At 32.1% G+C, this 16,756-nt stretch overlaps 1 protein-coding gene across 1 annotated transcript in view; it reads left to right on the top strand.

Annotated features, from left to right (window-relative positions):
* LOC127735306 (synaptic vesicular amine transporter-like) overlaps positions 1-16,756 on the top strand; it is a 44,852-nt gene that overhangs the window by 18,367 nt on the left and 9,729 nt on the right. The window contains exons 2-7 of the mRNA XM_052245446.1: positions 4,740-4,899; positions 7,255-7,594; positions 7,908-7,966; positions 10,923-11,006; positions 11,496-11,588; positions 12,251-12,340. Of these exons, the coding sequence (XP_052101406.1) occupies positions 4,767-4,899; positions 7,255-7,594; positions 7,908-7,966; positions 10,923-11,006; positions 11,496-11,588; positions 12,251-12,340 (799 nt within the window). The 5' untranslated portion in view covers positions 4,740-4,766. The remainder of the gene's footprint in view (positions 1-4,739; positions 4,900-7,254; positions 7,595-7,907; positions 7,967-10,922; positions 11,007-11,495; positions 11,589-12,250; positions 12,341-16,756) is intronic.

The following is a 16,756-nucleotide window of genomic DNA, read 5'->3' as shown; positions in this document are numbered from 1 at the left end:
TACTTATTCCGTTCCTCTTCAGTAATTTAGTGTTAAGTTTAGTTGGAAATATCCAAAGCATTTTCATATTTTTTAAATCAAAATTCTTTTGACTGGTTTTCGAGAAATGGAAGAGAAATATGCATTTTCGCCTCGTTTTTTCATACATTCTATACATTTATAGATCTGTTTCACAAATTTTTGATTAACGTAATCTCTGAAAGAATAAATGTTTTATTTTTTTTTTTCGATATTCAATTCCAAGGAGTTGTTAATGCATTCAAAAGTGACGAAAGTCTGAAATGCTTCCAAATACGTATACGCTGCCTTAATCTAAAGTTATAAGTAATTGAATATTGAATTATAGTAAATTAATTTAGACAAAGATTAATACTCATTTATGTAAATTTAACACTTTAAATATAAATATTCAAAACTACATTTGTATGATTAATTTTGTCGCGTAATACTTTTTTTTCTAAACATATTTCCATAAAATGTCTGGTTATGCTTCTGCCGAAGAAAATGAACTATATGATAAATTTATATGAGCATGCTAATACGGTATGCATAAAACTGTAAGTTGCTCAGGAATTTACTTAAATTGATTTTACTTGTCACATCCAACGATTCGTAAAAACTGTTTGTATATTTCAAAAGCAATCTCACCAGCTTCGGTGAAACAAAGCAGGTGGAAAGTCATATATATATAAGGAAAACTGTTAATAAGATGACGTATTGTGACTAAAGGTGTAAAAAGGAATATTGATACGGAAACTGATCATAAGTTACTGCATCCGTGATATTACTCGATCGTTCTAACTGGTAAGTTTTCTTATGACTGTATTTCTTTGTTGAAATAGGTATTTGTTTTACAGTGATAAAGATTATAACACAATGTTGACTGCTGTACCCCAATTTTTGACATTTTTACCTATTATGTCTGTTTGTTTTGCTCACAAATTATTGTCAATATAATAGAATTCTATGCGACTGTCAGAGGTTAAGCTAGCTTTAAAACAAGGTTTGATCTACCATTTTCTACAAAAGGAAATGCCTGTACCAAGTCAGGAATATGACAGTTGTTTTCCATTCGTTTGATGTATTTGAGCTTTTGATTTTGCCATTTGACAAAGGACTTTCCGTTTTGATTTTCTCTTGGAGTTCGGTATTTTTGTTATTTTACTTTTTATCATATTTACCCTGACAAATGACTTGAATGTGCTCCCCCGTCATAGAGAAGCAATAGTAATGAATAACATGCAAGTTGGACAATTTTTACATCTTTACTCTAATACTTTCTAAATTCGTTATAATTACAAATATTTGTATTAAATATATTTTTTTAAGAAACTGGAACTCTTGGAGAAAAACGGCCATGGTCGAGCAGCAATACATGTGAGCTGCACATAGTCTACCGCCATGTAAACTAAGTGTCTATATCATTTAAAATACGAATTATTTTTATAAATTGCTTACGTACCGTGAAACGCATAATACACAGAAAATCGCTCTTAACTCACTATAAAAAAATAACAAAAAAAAAAACCCCGCAAAAACTGCAGGTACGATAAAACTACCTGTAATTTTCGTATTTTAGACAACTCAGTTGTATCCATGTAGCAAGTGGAATTCGTCTGAAATATGAAGTTATGGCTTTCTTGATGATATAGCATTATGTTGTTTTTCTTACAAACTTCTTACTGCTGTTATATCCTATTTGTGACTTAATGTTAGTATGTTAGTATCAAACCATCAACCATATTCTTGATGCTTCACAATTCAAAGTTTTATAACATTTTAAACCGAGTCAAACTCATAACTATTACTTTTTCAACAGCTAGCAGTATATTAAAGTTGAGTTCACTAGTTATTTTGTTACTTCCATATATGTAACCTACGATACCATGGAAATATTATTATATAAAGTATACTCTGTATAATTAATCTTACGGTATAATAGTTTACTCATCAAGCAAGACTAATCATCAATGTTGAGATGAAAAACCAGGCCAAACTAATGTTTTTATATTGTCAATTCATATAGCTCCATACCATAATATTTACAGTAGTTTTTGAAAGCTTATACGAAATGAAAGCAAGTAACCATTACATTTTAAGCAATAAGTATTTCCGCGTTTCTTGCAAATTGTGATGGTCACGTTCTTTCATTTCGTATGAATTTTCAAAAACAACAAGGGTGTCTGGGGAATAGATTATATGATCACTCTTGGTCTTCCGACTGGCAGTAAAACTTTTGCCAAAGTGGGGCATCCGTTTGGTTGTTCTGGTTGTACAATTGTGAGCAGCCACGTCTGGTTAGAATGGGGACGTTATATCCAATGCCTCATGTAAAGAGAGTGCCACGACCTTCTACCTAGACGACCTTTATAACAGGACCTACCTATTGTATTTATTGTAAATTTGTTTTCGTCCTGAACATGCATGAAAACCAACAACAATCAATCAATCAAAAACAGAATTCAATTATAAGTGTTTAGCGCATTTGCTTGCTTCCTCAGTGACATTTACCCCAGCTCTCCTTTAATTTGTTTATATGTGCCTCATATGGCATAAATACACACAATGTAATGAAATCTGGACCATTTTATTCGCTGATACATATTGATGCATAAACAGAACTTCAACTTAATGTGTACGATCCCAAATACAAGGATCGCGTAAAGACATGATGCAGTATTTAACCAAGTTCGGTAAATGATTTAGCTGAACTATTTGAATTTGGGACTCGGTGGCCGAGTGGTTAAACAAATGTATCACTAGACTAGCCTGTCATCGCTGAGGTTATAATGTAATTTCGTACCCCGCACTCGGCAGGTGCGCTCGACTCTAATCTTATTTGACTTGGTTTGTCAGTTTCCTGCCGACGGTCGGTGGTTTTCTCAGGGCACTCCGGCTTCCTTCACCAAAAAAATAAAACTCAACACCACTCTACAGCCAATAATGTTGAAAGTGGCATTTAACACCAAACAATCAATCAATGATATGTTTTTCATTCCACTGAAATTCCAAATACATTCGACTTTAGGAATAACTTGGAATACAGAGATGTCTTTCTTTTTTGAGTAATCTGTAATATTTATAATTTATAATTACGTCAGCGACAATTTGAAGCAAGAAATCCTTGATGTTTTTGAGTAAAATAGCTTCCCTTTGATCTTTAAGCGATCAATCGACAATACAATGGTCTCCCATCGTCATTAACATCGATTAACAATTTGCTAAATGTGAGGGTGTCCGAGTACAAACTCGATATTGCACCCAAACTCTTCAAGTGACTTCCGGTTGTTCATTGCGTTTTGTAGGATGGACATAAGCGACCTTCTGCGTCAATACCGTCAAAGAATTAAATACTTGTATCAATAAACTAATGTAACATGCCGTTATTTGACTTCTGTATTCAATATGGAAACATTTACATTAAAAAGATTAATCAATAAGTCAATTAGCTTGCGAATATTAAGATACTTTTCTATGAGCCAACACTACCGTAACAAACAAGCTTTAATCTCATTAAATGGCGGTTTTGGTATTTGATGTATTCTAAGCAAATGTTCATCGTTTATACACGACGAGACAATTAAATAGATGTAGCTTCGGAGATATACTCTGAAAAAAAACCAAGAGTAACCGTATCTTTTAAAAATCAAAATAAAAAGTTGCAGACTAATTATTCCTACTTTCAATAACAAAATATTTTGAAATAAGATGGTTGAATAGAAATTCACAGATTTTAAAACAGTCATGGTGCCATAGTTTTACGTTTACACAGCAAACTGATAAAGTTACGAGACAATATGTGCCTATAAAAGAATTGTGTATAAAGAAATAAACAAATGTTGTCCACATGTAATTACCAAGGCGATTGTCATCTTCAAAAGATAACGGTAAAAAGACACGTAAACCTACTGTATTCTGAAAAAATAGGGGAGATACCAAAGTGCAATCAATTACCATAATTGTTTTTAAAACATAATGTAACATAGTCAGAAATTCAAAAAAAAAACAACGAGAAGACAAACGATATTCTACAAAGAATTACACAGAAAACTAAAATTGAGCAACACAAAACCGCCAAATAGAACCTGGTTTAAAACTAAGGTACTCCAGAGTGGTCAGCAAGTTCCTACTCCACGACTGAAACATTTTATGGTGTCCATTCCCTTTTGAAAATTATGGAATATTCATTTGAGAAGACTAGTTTATGGAATTTTGGAAAAACCTATATAACATGACATATGAAATACGTATATAGAAATTGGATGGAAATATGATAATTATAGATGTTTCTATTCCGTTGTCTGACGAAGACATTCAAAGTTTACCGAAGATGTGTTATAAATTTTACATTGGCCTCTTGGAGTAAAATCACTAAATCGTACCCATATGTATATTTATCACAGTTTAAGCTTATACAAAAAAAAAAGAAACTCCTAGCATGTATGTCGGTATGTTTTCTTTCCTGTCCTCCGTACTATTAGTTCTGTGCCTATTTACCTTCCCCTTTTCTTTGTATCACCGCCTTTGTTTCAGACATGGGAAACACGGGGTTGTGTACACCAGACTACTGCATCTACCTAATACATTTTTATACAATAATTCACGATTTCAAGTTACTTATATTACTATTTCAAGCAAAAGTTATCACGAGTTTATACTATAGTCTGCAATGCAAATCAGTTTTAAATGAGTACACGCATTAACTTTAGATAATAAGATATTCTTTTTTTACTTTACAGCGCAAAGGAACTGGAAATAGAACAATCATGATTATCAAAGACATTGTATCGCCTGCCAAAATGTCTGACTGCCTAACAAAATGTCGTCAATCTCGTAAATTAGTTCTAGTTATAGTATTCATAGCTCTTTTCTTAGACAATATGCTTCTGACTACTGTCGGTGAGTAATTTTATAATGGTATTCATAGCTCTTTTCTTAGACAATATGCTTCTGACTACTGTCGGTGAGTCATTTTATAATGGTATTCATAGCTCTTTTCTTAGACAATATGCTTCTGACTACTGTCGGTGAGTCATTTTATAATGGTATTCATAGCTCTTTTCTTAGACAATATGCTTCTGACTACTGTCGGTGAGTAATTTTATAATGGTATTCATAGCTCTTTTCTTAGACAATATGCTTCTGACTACTGTCGGTGAGTAATTTTATAATGGTATTCATAGCTCTTTTCTTAGACAATATGCTTCTGACTACTGTCGGTGAGTAATTTTATAATGGTAGAAAGAATATAATTTTGAATATTTTTTAAGAAGAAAATAATTGTATTTTAAATCATATGAATCATAATCAGTGTTTATGTAAAAGGTATTTTTCTAAGTTTAGATAATTTGAAAATGAAAAAAAGTCATGTTCATTTTGTTAATTGACTTACATTGCCATTCATTCAAAAGAAGTCCTGTAGATTTCTTTTGAAATTGTAAAGGTGATGAGAAACTTAAACTTCTTACGCCCAGGAGCAAAAAGTTAAAAAAGCGAAAATGTCAAACGTTTGAAAGCAGAATGTTTTTGATTTTTATTCAAAGCCGTTATATCAAAATTACCTAAGTGTAGGTATTCTCCCACTAGATATAATGAGTATAATCGCAGTGTTAAGAAATACGGGTTGTTCATTTCAGCTTCAATTTTCATAGTGTATATTTTTTTTTTTTTTTTTTTCAGTACAATTTGTATTTTAAACATACGGTAGTATGGATTAAATTAAGCGAAACAGGTCACGTTTGAACAAAAAGTTTAACATTCCATTCATGTATATCTGTAAGCCTTTCCTCCTTCCAATATAGAATTTTTGCAGAATAACTATTTGGTCATATTGTTCAAGATCCATTTGAATTTGTACAACACTTCCAGTTATTGGAGTTTTAAAATAAACTATCCATTTAGGTTTTGATAGTGTATGATTTGTACTTACAACAGAAATACAACGGACTGACAACAGTAAACTTTCAACCGGGATCCTCAGTTGCTGCAATTATATGCATTTTCTTGTGACGAGTGCCAACAGTACAGCAGGAACTATTTTTTATTTTATGTGTAGTGTTTTTTGGGCTGTTGTTTGTCTGATTCGCCCCTTGGATCTTCTCTTTTTAACCGTTTATAATACACTTGGGTTCTTTAGTGACACTGTCGTGACTATAACCATTTACTAGAGGCTGTATGTTATCATATCTGAAATGTCATGCATGAAGGTTATCGATGGTACATAAACAGTAATGAATAATCGATAAATGTACCTACTTTGTCGGAAAACATATTTTTGTACAAGCTTTAAGGATATGACGTAAAATTAAACGCCGAGCTTTTCTCTAATCTAATATCTAATACAAATATTTTTTTTGTATTTTTTATAACAATAAACATAGATCTATGTTGTTTTCATCAAGAATTATAATTATATATATATAAAGAAAATAAAATGTTTATTTTGTTTTCTTTGTTTAACAAAAAAAAAGGTATTTATTTAGACATGTTAGAGGAAGACCGTGAAATGGTCAGCAAAAATGAAGCGATGATGTAAATAGTAATTTGATCAATTTTGCTAAAATTGGTCGGATTACAGGACACTATATTCGCATAATACATGTATATATACGAATATTTTTTATGTTAATATGATCACTTTTTAAAATGCTGACCTCTTGAAGTATTTGGTTTTTTTTTATGTTGTTTGGAGGCTGTCTCATTAACATATACTCAAATCTTCTTTTATTCATACTCAGTATATACTTAAGGATGTTCGTTTCTCTGTTTCAAAATAACAAACTTTTTAAAATACTGTTATAAATTGATAGTATATAAATAGAGAAACTAAAAAAAGCAGAAAAAATGAAGGGTCCGTGTGCTTGTTTTCGAGATATAAGCCATTGAAAATTTGGCGGGAAATAATTCTCTCTAGATTTATCATACATTTAACATTGGCACCTTTTTTCTTTCAAAAACGATGAAAAAATAACAAGGATTTTATAAGATTTTCAAAGGTAACATTTAAAACTATATGTAATCAAATTCTGGAAAGAAAAGTAGGGTTCAATGGGCACAAATGTTTAATGGCACTACATGGATAAAACCAGAGGATTTCGAATATCTGGTAAAAATTCTAAAACAAGAGGAGCGAGCATCCTTAAAATGTTTACGAATCAATTCTAGAAGACAGTTTATAGTATTTACAATTATTATTGTTACTTAAACATAAATGAGCAGTATATTATACAGATCTGTACATGTTTTCCTTTTCAGTACCAATTGTGCCAAATTTTCTACGTAAATTAGATTACCCGTATGAAATACAGAATGTGACTACGTACTACACAAAAAATATTACTGAAATGTGTTCAAATAAATCTTTAAATATGTTTCAAACTGTGACAAAAAATTACAATGCCTACACAGCATCGGAGTACATATGTGAAAATATAACAATTACACCAATAAATGTGACAAGTTATGAGACTATGACAGTGCCAACAATTCGAAAGGCAGAACTAGGAAATGAGAACGTCAAAGTCGGCTTAATGTTTGCATCGAAGGCAATTGTACAGTTGATTACCAATCCGTTCATAGGACCTTTAACGAACAGGTATATTTAAGCAATTAATCTGATTGGTTAGGTTGATCAATAATTTGGTAATTGCCATTTTTTTGCAATTTTGCTGTCAGAGCTTTATTAATGTTTTTAGATATGTACATTAAAAGGACATAATGTTTAGAAAATACCAACATAATTCATAATTATTCGTTGATTTTATACTGTTTTAATGGAAAAGTAAAAATATTTTTTTATAGAAAGTTGTCATTAAATTACACACCAAATGATTTTGCTGTAACTATAATGCCAGATTGTATTAACTACAAAATGATATATGGCATAATTATTCAATACTTTTTTGCAGAATTGGTTACACTATTCCACTCTTTACTGGTTTCTTTGTTATGTTTGTATCCACCATTAGTAAGTAAATTAAATATTTGAAATTGTTTTCTTCGAGTAAGCATGCTTATATGTCATTTGGTCTCTTGTGGAGAGTTGTCTCATTGGCAATCATACAGTACCACATCTTCTCATTTTCATATTGGCATATCACTCTTCGACAAGTTAATCGGCGCTTTTTACCAGTTAAGCACACGGGAGCGATGAGTTTGAATTCTCTAACATTACGTCAAACAGAACAAAATTATACCCTCATGTTTGAAGTTGTGATTGTTATTTTAGAACACAACGTCAAGGGTCGGAAAAAATTAGACACATTTGGGAATAATTTAATTTTGGATGTAACGCGTCTTCTGATTGGCTGACGTTGTTTTGTTTATCAGCTCATAGACTTAATTTTGCCATGTGACCGTGACGTCATCAACGTTTTTTTCATGGTTTACTCAGGTTTAAAATGGAATTTAGAATTAAATTATAAGAAATGACTGTAACATTTTTTCTGTCTATTCGAAATAACATAAAAAATGTGGTGCACACTTTAAAATAACCCGCTACGCGGATTATTCAGTGTGCACCACATTTTTTATGTTATTTCTTCATAGACAGAAAAAATATTACAGTCATTCCTTAATTAAATGGCAAATGTTTTGCAGTAAAAACAACATAACGCAACCTCTGACTATATACGTATTATTAAATGCAGATAAGCACCTTTCTTTTTATATATCTTGATGATTAGAATTCGAACTTTGTTCTTTGCTTAAAGATAACATCAGGACCGATAAAATTGCTAAATTGGACTATTTCCGCTAATTATATAAAATTTGAAGGTCACTGTAACCTATATGCGTATGGTATAAAATCTGACATTAGAATATGTTGGAAAGACATTATGTCTGCAAAATATATCTATACTCATTTATGCTAACGATTCTTAATCTTTTTTTAACATTATCGAAAAGTTATAATGCAAAATTATGCTACTGAAAATAAGAACCAACGAAAACATATAAACTTAATGGTCAATGGTCTCGACTATGACCAATAAAGAAAAAAGATCTGAACTCTAAATTATTCTCATGAATAATGGATGCTAATTAAGATAGAAAATTTAAGGGAAACCAGACGTTATTGCTCGTAGAGGATATCTCGAAGAAGTATAAATCAAGTACAATGAATCTTCTTTCTTAAAATATGTGTATAAAAGGTGTAATCTGTTACAACGGAACAGAAAGAATATGGTGTATCAATTCATGATAAAAAAATCACAACGCACAAATACTAAAACTATGAGCAAAGGGAGATCACTTTCGTTGCGGTTTCTGGTCTATATTTTTGGCCTTGAGCATCACTGAAGAGACATTATTTGTTGAAAAGCGCATCTGGTGCAAAAAAATTGGTACCGTAAATATTATTAAAGTCGCATGGAGGCCTTTAGATACAAAACTCTTGCCTCAGTTCAAGTCAATACGGTCCCTATAGCACCGATAGATGACGACCACGTTACATTTGTGCAATGAAGAGATATCGATGCAGGGTAATATCAACAAAATTCAACAACACTTTTTAATTTGGTGCGTTCGATGAGGAACACATTTTGAACTATGTATGTGAAAAAAATCTAAGAAATACTGTCATAAATTACCCGACAAGCTCAATCTATAAACTGAAGAAACAATACAAAAATTAAGACAAAACGCGGCATATATGTGTTACTTAACTTAGCAGGAAGCTACGCACGTAAAGGGCAAACAATTTGGTGGACTGGACTGGAATTTGTTACAGATTTCTATTTCATTGCCTTAAAAATAAGTAAAAATACAAGATATTGGAATACAAAAATTACAATTTATAATAAGTTTGATACTTTGCCTTCTAAAGTTTGCAACAAAAGCCAGTCGCTATGTTTCTTGCTTAACGAAAATATGTAATTTGAAACATTGGAAGTAAAGTTCGAATGAATGCCGATCGGTTTGAGGCAAGATATTGTTGACAATAGCAGCAAAACTTGAATCTCGAAAGAAACAACACAACAAGCAACAATTGGGAAAATGAAAGTTATAACAAGCAAAAATACCATGTCTTCAAATAATTCAAAATGGTGTGACTAAACATTAACCAATCTGTTTCACCAAAACATAAAATGTATAGTTGACGATAAATGTAAACGCCATGTGCAGATTTAATTTGAAAAAAAAAATGTGCTTTACTAATCGTTATTTTTTTCTCGCTAAAACCTATAGCTTGTAGTTTTGCAAAATAAAAAAGTATAACAAAAATACCGAACTCCAAGATAAATTCAAAATGGGGAAGTCCATGAAAACTGACAAAATCAAACGTTTGTCTTTATCAGTCAATGGAATGAATGGAAAACAACTGTCATATCCCTGACTTGGAACACAAATTTTCCGAAGAAAACCAAGTTTTATAGCTAGCTTGTATGGCAGTTTTATTATATAGGTCTGTTATATTGACAAATTGTGTAAGCAACGCCAACAGACATTATAGGTTAATGTGACAATAATTGGGATTCAGCAGCCAAAACTGTGAAAACATACACCACAGACATATACAACCCGTAACAACGCAACTGACTAAATATTTCAAACAAATATACACAAAGACGCCAACAAAAAAGTGTTTCAAGTTGATAGTACATACATTATATTGTATACACTTCTCGATAGAGTACTGAAGTACAAATTTGGTAAAATAAAATGACAAGGGTAAACAAAATGAAAACAAAACACTATAAAAACCTCTTGCGTCGAAATCGCACATCTTGCACCACCTGCACCAGGAACGCCCGAAGCCAAAAAAAACATATATACCGAGTCACGTCGAGAGTGATACGACCAAAATGAACATAATAGAACAAAGTAAAAAAACTGTAAAGTAAATAAAAAGATACACAACTTCGGCACCTAGAATCTATAAAATGGATATTATACTGATCTAAATTTAATTTCTTTTTCAGTATTTGCATTTGGAGAGAATTATACTATTTTATTTATAGCCAGGGCCGTCCAAGGAATAGGTTCTTCTTGTTCAAGTGTAGCAGGTAAATTTTTGCATAATGTATTTAGTGTATGTGCAATGTTAAGTTAAAAATTTAAATTTGCAGTATGATATACCAATAGCACTTTTCACGACTTCAAGAAAACGATTTAGAGCTTAGCGAACATGTATCTGCATATATTATTAAGACGCCTGTCTATTGTTGAATACCGATTGTTTATACATTTACTACTGTAAGTGTATACTTGTATATTTTCTAAATTATAAGTTAATAATAAAATAAAATTGAGAATGGAAATGGGAATGGAAATGGGGAATGTGTCAAAGAGACAAAAACCCGACCAAATAGCAGAAAACAGCCGAAGGCCACCAATGGGTCCTCAACACAGCGAGAAAATCCCGCACACGGAGGCGGGCTTCAGCTGGCCCCTAAACAAAAATGTGTACTAGTTCATTGAAAATGGACGTCACACTTAACTCCAAAACATATAAATGACCTAAAACAATTTATCGGATTTTTGTTTCGCTTTAGGTATGGGAATGTTAGCCGACCGATATCCCGATGATAGAGAACGTGGAAATGCGATGGGTATAGCTTTAGGGGGTCTAGCAATGGGAGTTTTAGGTAAGTTTCTTATTTACGAATACAAATATGAAGAAACTGATTTTGTTGTTTTGTATAAGACTGAATTTAAAAATGCTTTTTGTAATTAAAAGCATAAAGATTGTATACATTGGTTTAATGGAAAAGAAAGGATGCGGTGTATCAATGTATGACGTAGTTCAAAATTACTATAGGCGCACATAAAAAAGCAAAGAAACAGCCTTTTATTGCCTTTTATTTTCATCTCAAAGTCACAGTGAGGCATTCAAACTCTCATCTCACTGCAAGACTAAGACAGACCCTAACATGTGTTTGATCGAAATTTTTGCTTTATATCGATAAAGCTACCACGTCCTCGGTTGTCTGTTGGTTGGACGCTTACATACAGAAATCAGTTAAATATATACAAATACTGATAAAATTGAAAATGGAAATGACGAATGTGTCAACGAGAAAACAACCCGACCAAAGAGCAGAAAACAGCCAAAGGCCACCAATGGGTCTTCAACACAGCAAGAAAATCATAACATGCATTGTAAAAACGAATTTCGTATTAAAATCTATTGCACTATTGACTATTTACCTTATTTATTTTGTTATTTATAGTACAATGATAGTTGACATATTCTGGTTTAACCTGTTTTCTTTGTTTGATATGCTATGTTCTTATTGTTTTAAAATAGTGGGTCCAACATTTGGTGGATTTATGTACGAGTTTGCAGGAAAAGAAGCACCATTTGTAGTTTTAGCAACACTTGCACTTATAGACGGTGGTATGTATCATTTTCTCTTGAAGTTAGTATGCTTATCAAATTATCTTCTCACCGACAAAGCTACCAACTAGGTTGTATATGTTGGTTGGACGCTTGCCTTAAGTACTGTAGGTTGTGGGTTAAACCCAGCATAAGCATGTTCACACGAAAGTTTTTCAAACTCTTTATTTCTTTTAATCACCTATTAACCGTTATTTGAAGTAAATATTAGTACAGACCTGGTTAGATTCAGGTCAGAATAATACGTCCAACATGTCTCTCTGTGGACGGTTAACTGGTTAACTGGTACGTTTATAATACAACCCAACGCTTAAGTATGGTAGTGTCCAGAGGGTGGATTCATATTCATTCAAATGCACAGTTATACTAGTACCGCAATGGGGTTGATAAGATAACCTTTTTTATAATGGTTGACGGTTTGATAGCTTACGTACCGTTTTTTCCTGTAGCACTCCAGTCCTACTTGTTAACCTTCTTATCATAGATACCTATTATATTAAATGTAAAATTGATGTTACACGTGGAAGATTTGTCCAGGAAACAGCAATGAATCGGTTAATGTAAAATCCTTTGAGAAAACATCAAAGAAATATATACCATTTTTCCTCACTTCCTTGCCACTATTATTTCAATAAATACCATTGTCAACCAACAACGAAACGTTTTCAGTCACTTTTCATAATTGCAATACAATAGAGGGAGATACAAGTCAGCCTGATTTGGCACAGAAGCTTTACAAGAGATTAGATAACGAGATTCGCTTGTAAAGGAGAGGCGTAAAATAACAAAGGGATATCCAATCTCACAAGTCGATGACAAATTGAGAACACCGTAGCGAAAAAAATAACATTAGTAGGGAAAAAACAAGAGCAGCGAAATGACTAAAAGACAAATAGCAGTATACAAACATAAGTTTGTTAAGAATCTTAAAGGTCCAACACAATATTATCGCAGTGCTTTCGAATCAATATATGCTTTGGTTAAAACATCATACATTGCAATCAAAGAACACTGGGACATATGAAAGTCACAAAATTACGATATCTATCCACAATACCGCATTGTGCCTTAGAATTAGTGTTTTAAATGATAACAGATACATTTGTAATAACAAACACAAGTCTTTTGAATACTTTACACTATATAACTGAAAGCATGGTGGTTGACAAGTGGTATTTCTGCTCAAATAATGCTGTTCTTCAATCGCATTTTCCTTTTTTTTTTAGCCTTTTTGCATGAAATCATGAGACTATGACTTTTAGAGAAACCAATCTTATCGCATTTCTGTTTTATTACTTTACTTCAGAGTTAAGTGTGTGTTAGGATATATGCATGCACCTTTGATTCCGAGAGTTAAAAAGATGTTTAGGTTTTTACCCCCACTCCCCACTCCCAATAAAAAATGCAAATAAATTAGATTGACTCTATATTAATATGCCCTTATCGCGAACAGCCAATAAACGTCATATATTTACCCTCGCTGCAATTCCAAGTGAAAAAGGATTGGAAGAAAAAGCCCTTCCAAAGCCTAAAATGTATCAGACCAAATCCCAAGAGTCTGACAGAATAACTACTTACAGCAACCTGATCCCTATCCTTAATAATTATTGGGGCTTCTCAGAGTAAAATGGTGATAAATAAGTTTATGGGAACTGTTTCATTTATTTGATTGCATTTTATAGGAGATATTTGATTTCTGATTATTGATTTACCCGTTGGTCTTCAGACAGATCACATTAGACATTCTCTTGATCTACAATTCACTAATAAACAGTTAAAATATTACTTCCGATCTAGAAAAGATTGCTTTTAATTCTGATCGGTAATTGCATTTTCCTCGATCTTTTCAAACGAATTATGTTGCATAAATCTTAAAATTCAATGCACGTCATCTAATATGTGACATTTGAAATAAGGACATTTTGCTTTTGAGTCGCCTTAACCTTTATCGTTTTTATCGAACAACTTTGTTCTAATGACAGGCTAACGTAGTTAATGGTCATTGGATGACAGTGCAAAATGAATAATGCAAATTTGTAATTGATATAATCCCGTTTTTACTCTCGAAAATTTTCCATTTTTGACATAAAAATGATGACCCCGAAAAAAACTTTCGACTTGTTATCGAATTAATTTATCATACTACCCTTTGATACGGACTTATTTTTTTTAATATATCAATATCAACTAATAGATTTATGTAACTTTGTGAATAGGACAAAAAGTTCCCTAATCATACATTGTACTTTTGAACAAATTTTATATTAAATATAGTATGTATATTGTTACACGTTTTACGAGGTTGAAATATGCTTGATAGTTAAGATTTTGATTTAGCAAGTAAAAACTATGATAAAAGAATTAAAAATCATAAAGTTTGCGCTCGACTAAGATGAAACAGGAGGATTACCAAAAATGTTATATTTGTAAATTAACAATAATCGTATTCATAATAAGATTATTTCTTCATTTATCTATTCTATTCTATTTAATTTTATTTATCATACATTACTTCACACTCTATTACTGGCTATCGGTACGGCAGATCGATGCAATAGGTAATCCAGATCAACATCTGAAGTGTACGATTGCAAGATCCATAGTATTGCAATGATAATCGGGAACTCAGACGAAAATTTGGTGTACACAATATCAAAAATACTTCTTCCACTGAATTTTAACATATCAATCGGGAACATATATCCTATTTCATCTTCCGTACCACTAGGCAGTCATTGGGTGTGTACATAATTATATTAAATAGAACAAAAATGCACAAAAATTTCGTTTGTGGACAAACAAATAATGAAAATCAGAGATAATCATTACATTCTTACGACCTTAAGAATGGATACAAAAGATGCAGTTAAGTCTGCCTCATATCTTGACTTACATCTAAAAATTGACAATAAGGGTCGGTTGAAAACATAACTTTACGACAAAAGAGATGATTTCAGCTTCCCAAATGGAACTTTCCATTTCGATGTAGCAACATTCCAGCAGCGCCTGCGTATTGAGTATATATCTCCAAGTTGATACGATATTCCAGGGCTTGTATTTTTTATCATGATTTCCTTGATAGAGGGTTGCTGCTCACAAGGAAGCTATTAACCTAGGAGTTCCAAGTGGTGCATGAAGTTGAAATCGTTCCTTCGTAAATTTTACGGACACCATCACGAGATGGTTTACCGTTATGGATTATCTGTTTCACAGATGACGACGGATATGTTCCAATTGTCGTAACTACAATTCCATCCTCTTTCCCCCCGAATGTGACCTAACGAATTAGACTTATCAAAGGGTTTGTACTTAAATGAGTAACACGACGGGTATCACATGTGAAGCAGGATCTCCTTACTCTTCCGGAGCACATGAGATCACCCCCAGTTTTTGGTGGGATTCGTGTTGCTCAGTCTTTAGTTTTCTATTTTGTGTTTTGTGTACTGTTGTTTGTGTTTTGGTCTTTTCTTGCCATGGCGTTGTCAGTTTATTTTCCACATATGAGTTTGAATGTCCCTTTTGTATCTTTCGCCTCTCTTTAAAATAATTCAACACGAGAATGCACTTTGATTCACATATACTAGATGGTTTGCATACTCGCAATTCAATTAACTTTGTTGAAGTCGTACATTCTTGCAATCTTTTACGATGTTAACTATTTGAGTTAATTGTTTTGTTTGTTTTATATGTATAATGAATAAAAAAAAATATAAAATGTGGTAACAGGGTATTTTACTTTGCTTATATTGCTTTAATATTATTTTCCCTTGTAAAGCAATATAATTCATTGTATTGTAGAACGTGACAAAATGTTAACTTACATATTGGCTTTAAAACTGTTTCCTTATTGAAAGAAAAACATGATATTCATGGCATTGAAATGTTCCCCATGCAATCAAAGGGCATTGCACTAGTATTGTTGTATTATGTTTTCCCTAGTAGAATGTATAGTAACTATTCATGCAAAAACTGTTCTACAAGGAACAATATTCACTAGCATTCTTGCAATACTCCTATAATATAATTGCACGAGTCAAGGGATTATGTCTTCACATTCGCCAATGAACATAATGGAGATCATTAAAGAAAAACGACGAATGGTTAGGTACTATTATAGACGAATAACATCGTAAAAAAAGTTCCAATGCTGTACTTGTTTTGTACTTAAGCCCCTATTGTCTTTAAGAAAACAATTGTGTACATCAACTTCTTCTATTTTATGTGGATGAAAAAAAATTAAAAATTGTTATTTATAGATTAACACGTCCATCATTTTTGAAAATCATTCGACGGTCTTTGCCCTGCACTGACGTTTTGAATTAATTAATGAACGTACTTTGTGCTTGACATGCAAATTATGAAATAAAGGATTTAATAACAACAAATTACCTAAATCTTTATCAACCTTTTTTAAGT

Source organism: Mytilus californianus, unplaced genomic scaffold, assembly GCF_021869535.1.
Source record: "Mytilus californianus isolate M0D057914Y unplaced genomic scaffold, xbMytCali1.0.p SCAF_3, whole genome shotgun sequence".
NCBI lineage: Eukaryota > Metazoa > Mollusca > Bivalvia > Mytilida > Mytilidae > Mytilus > Mytilus californianus.
The sequence above is the reverse complement of the archived record's forward strand: the minus strand, read 5'-3'. Positions and strand labels throughout refer to the sequence as shown.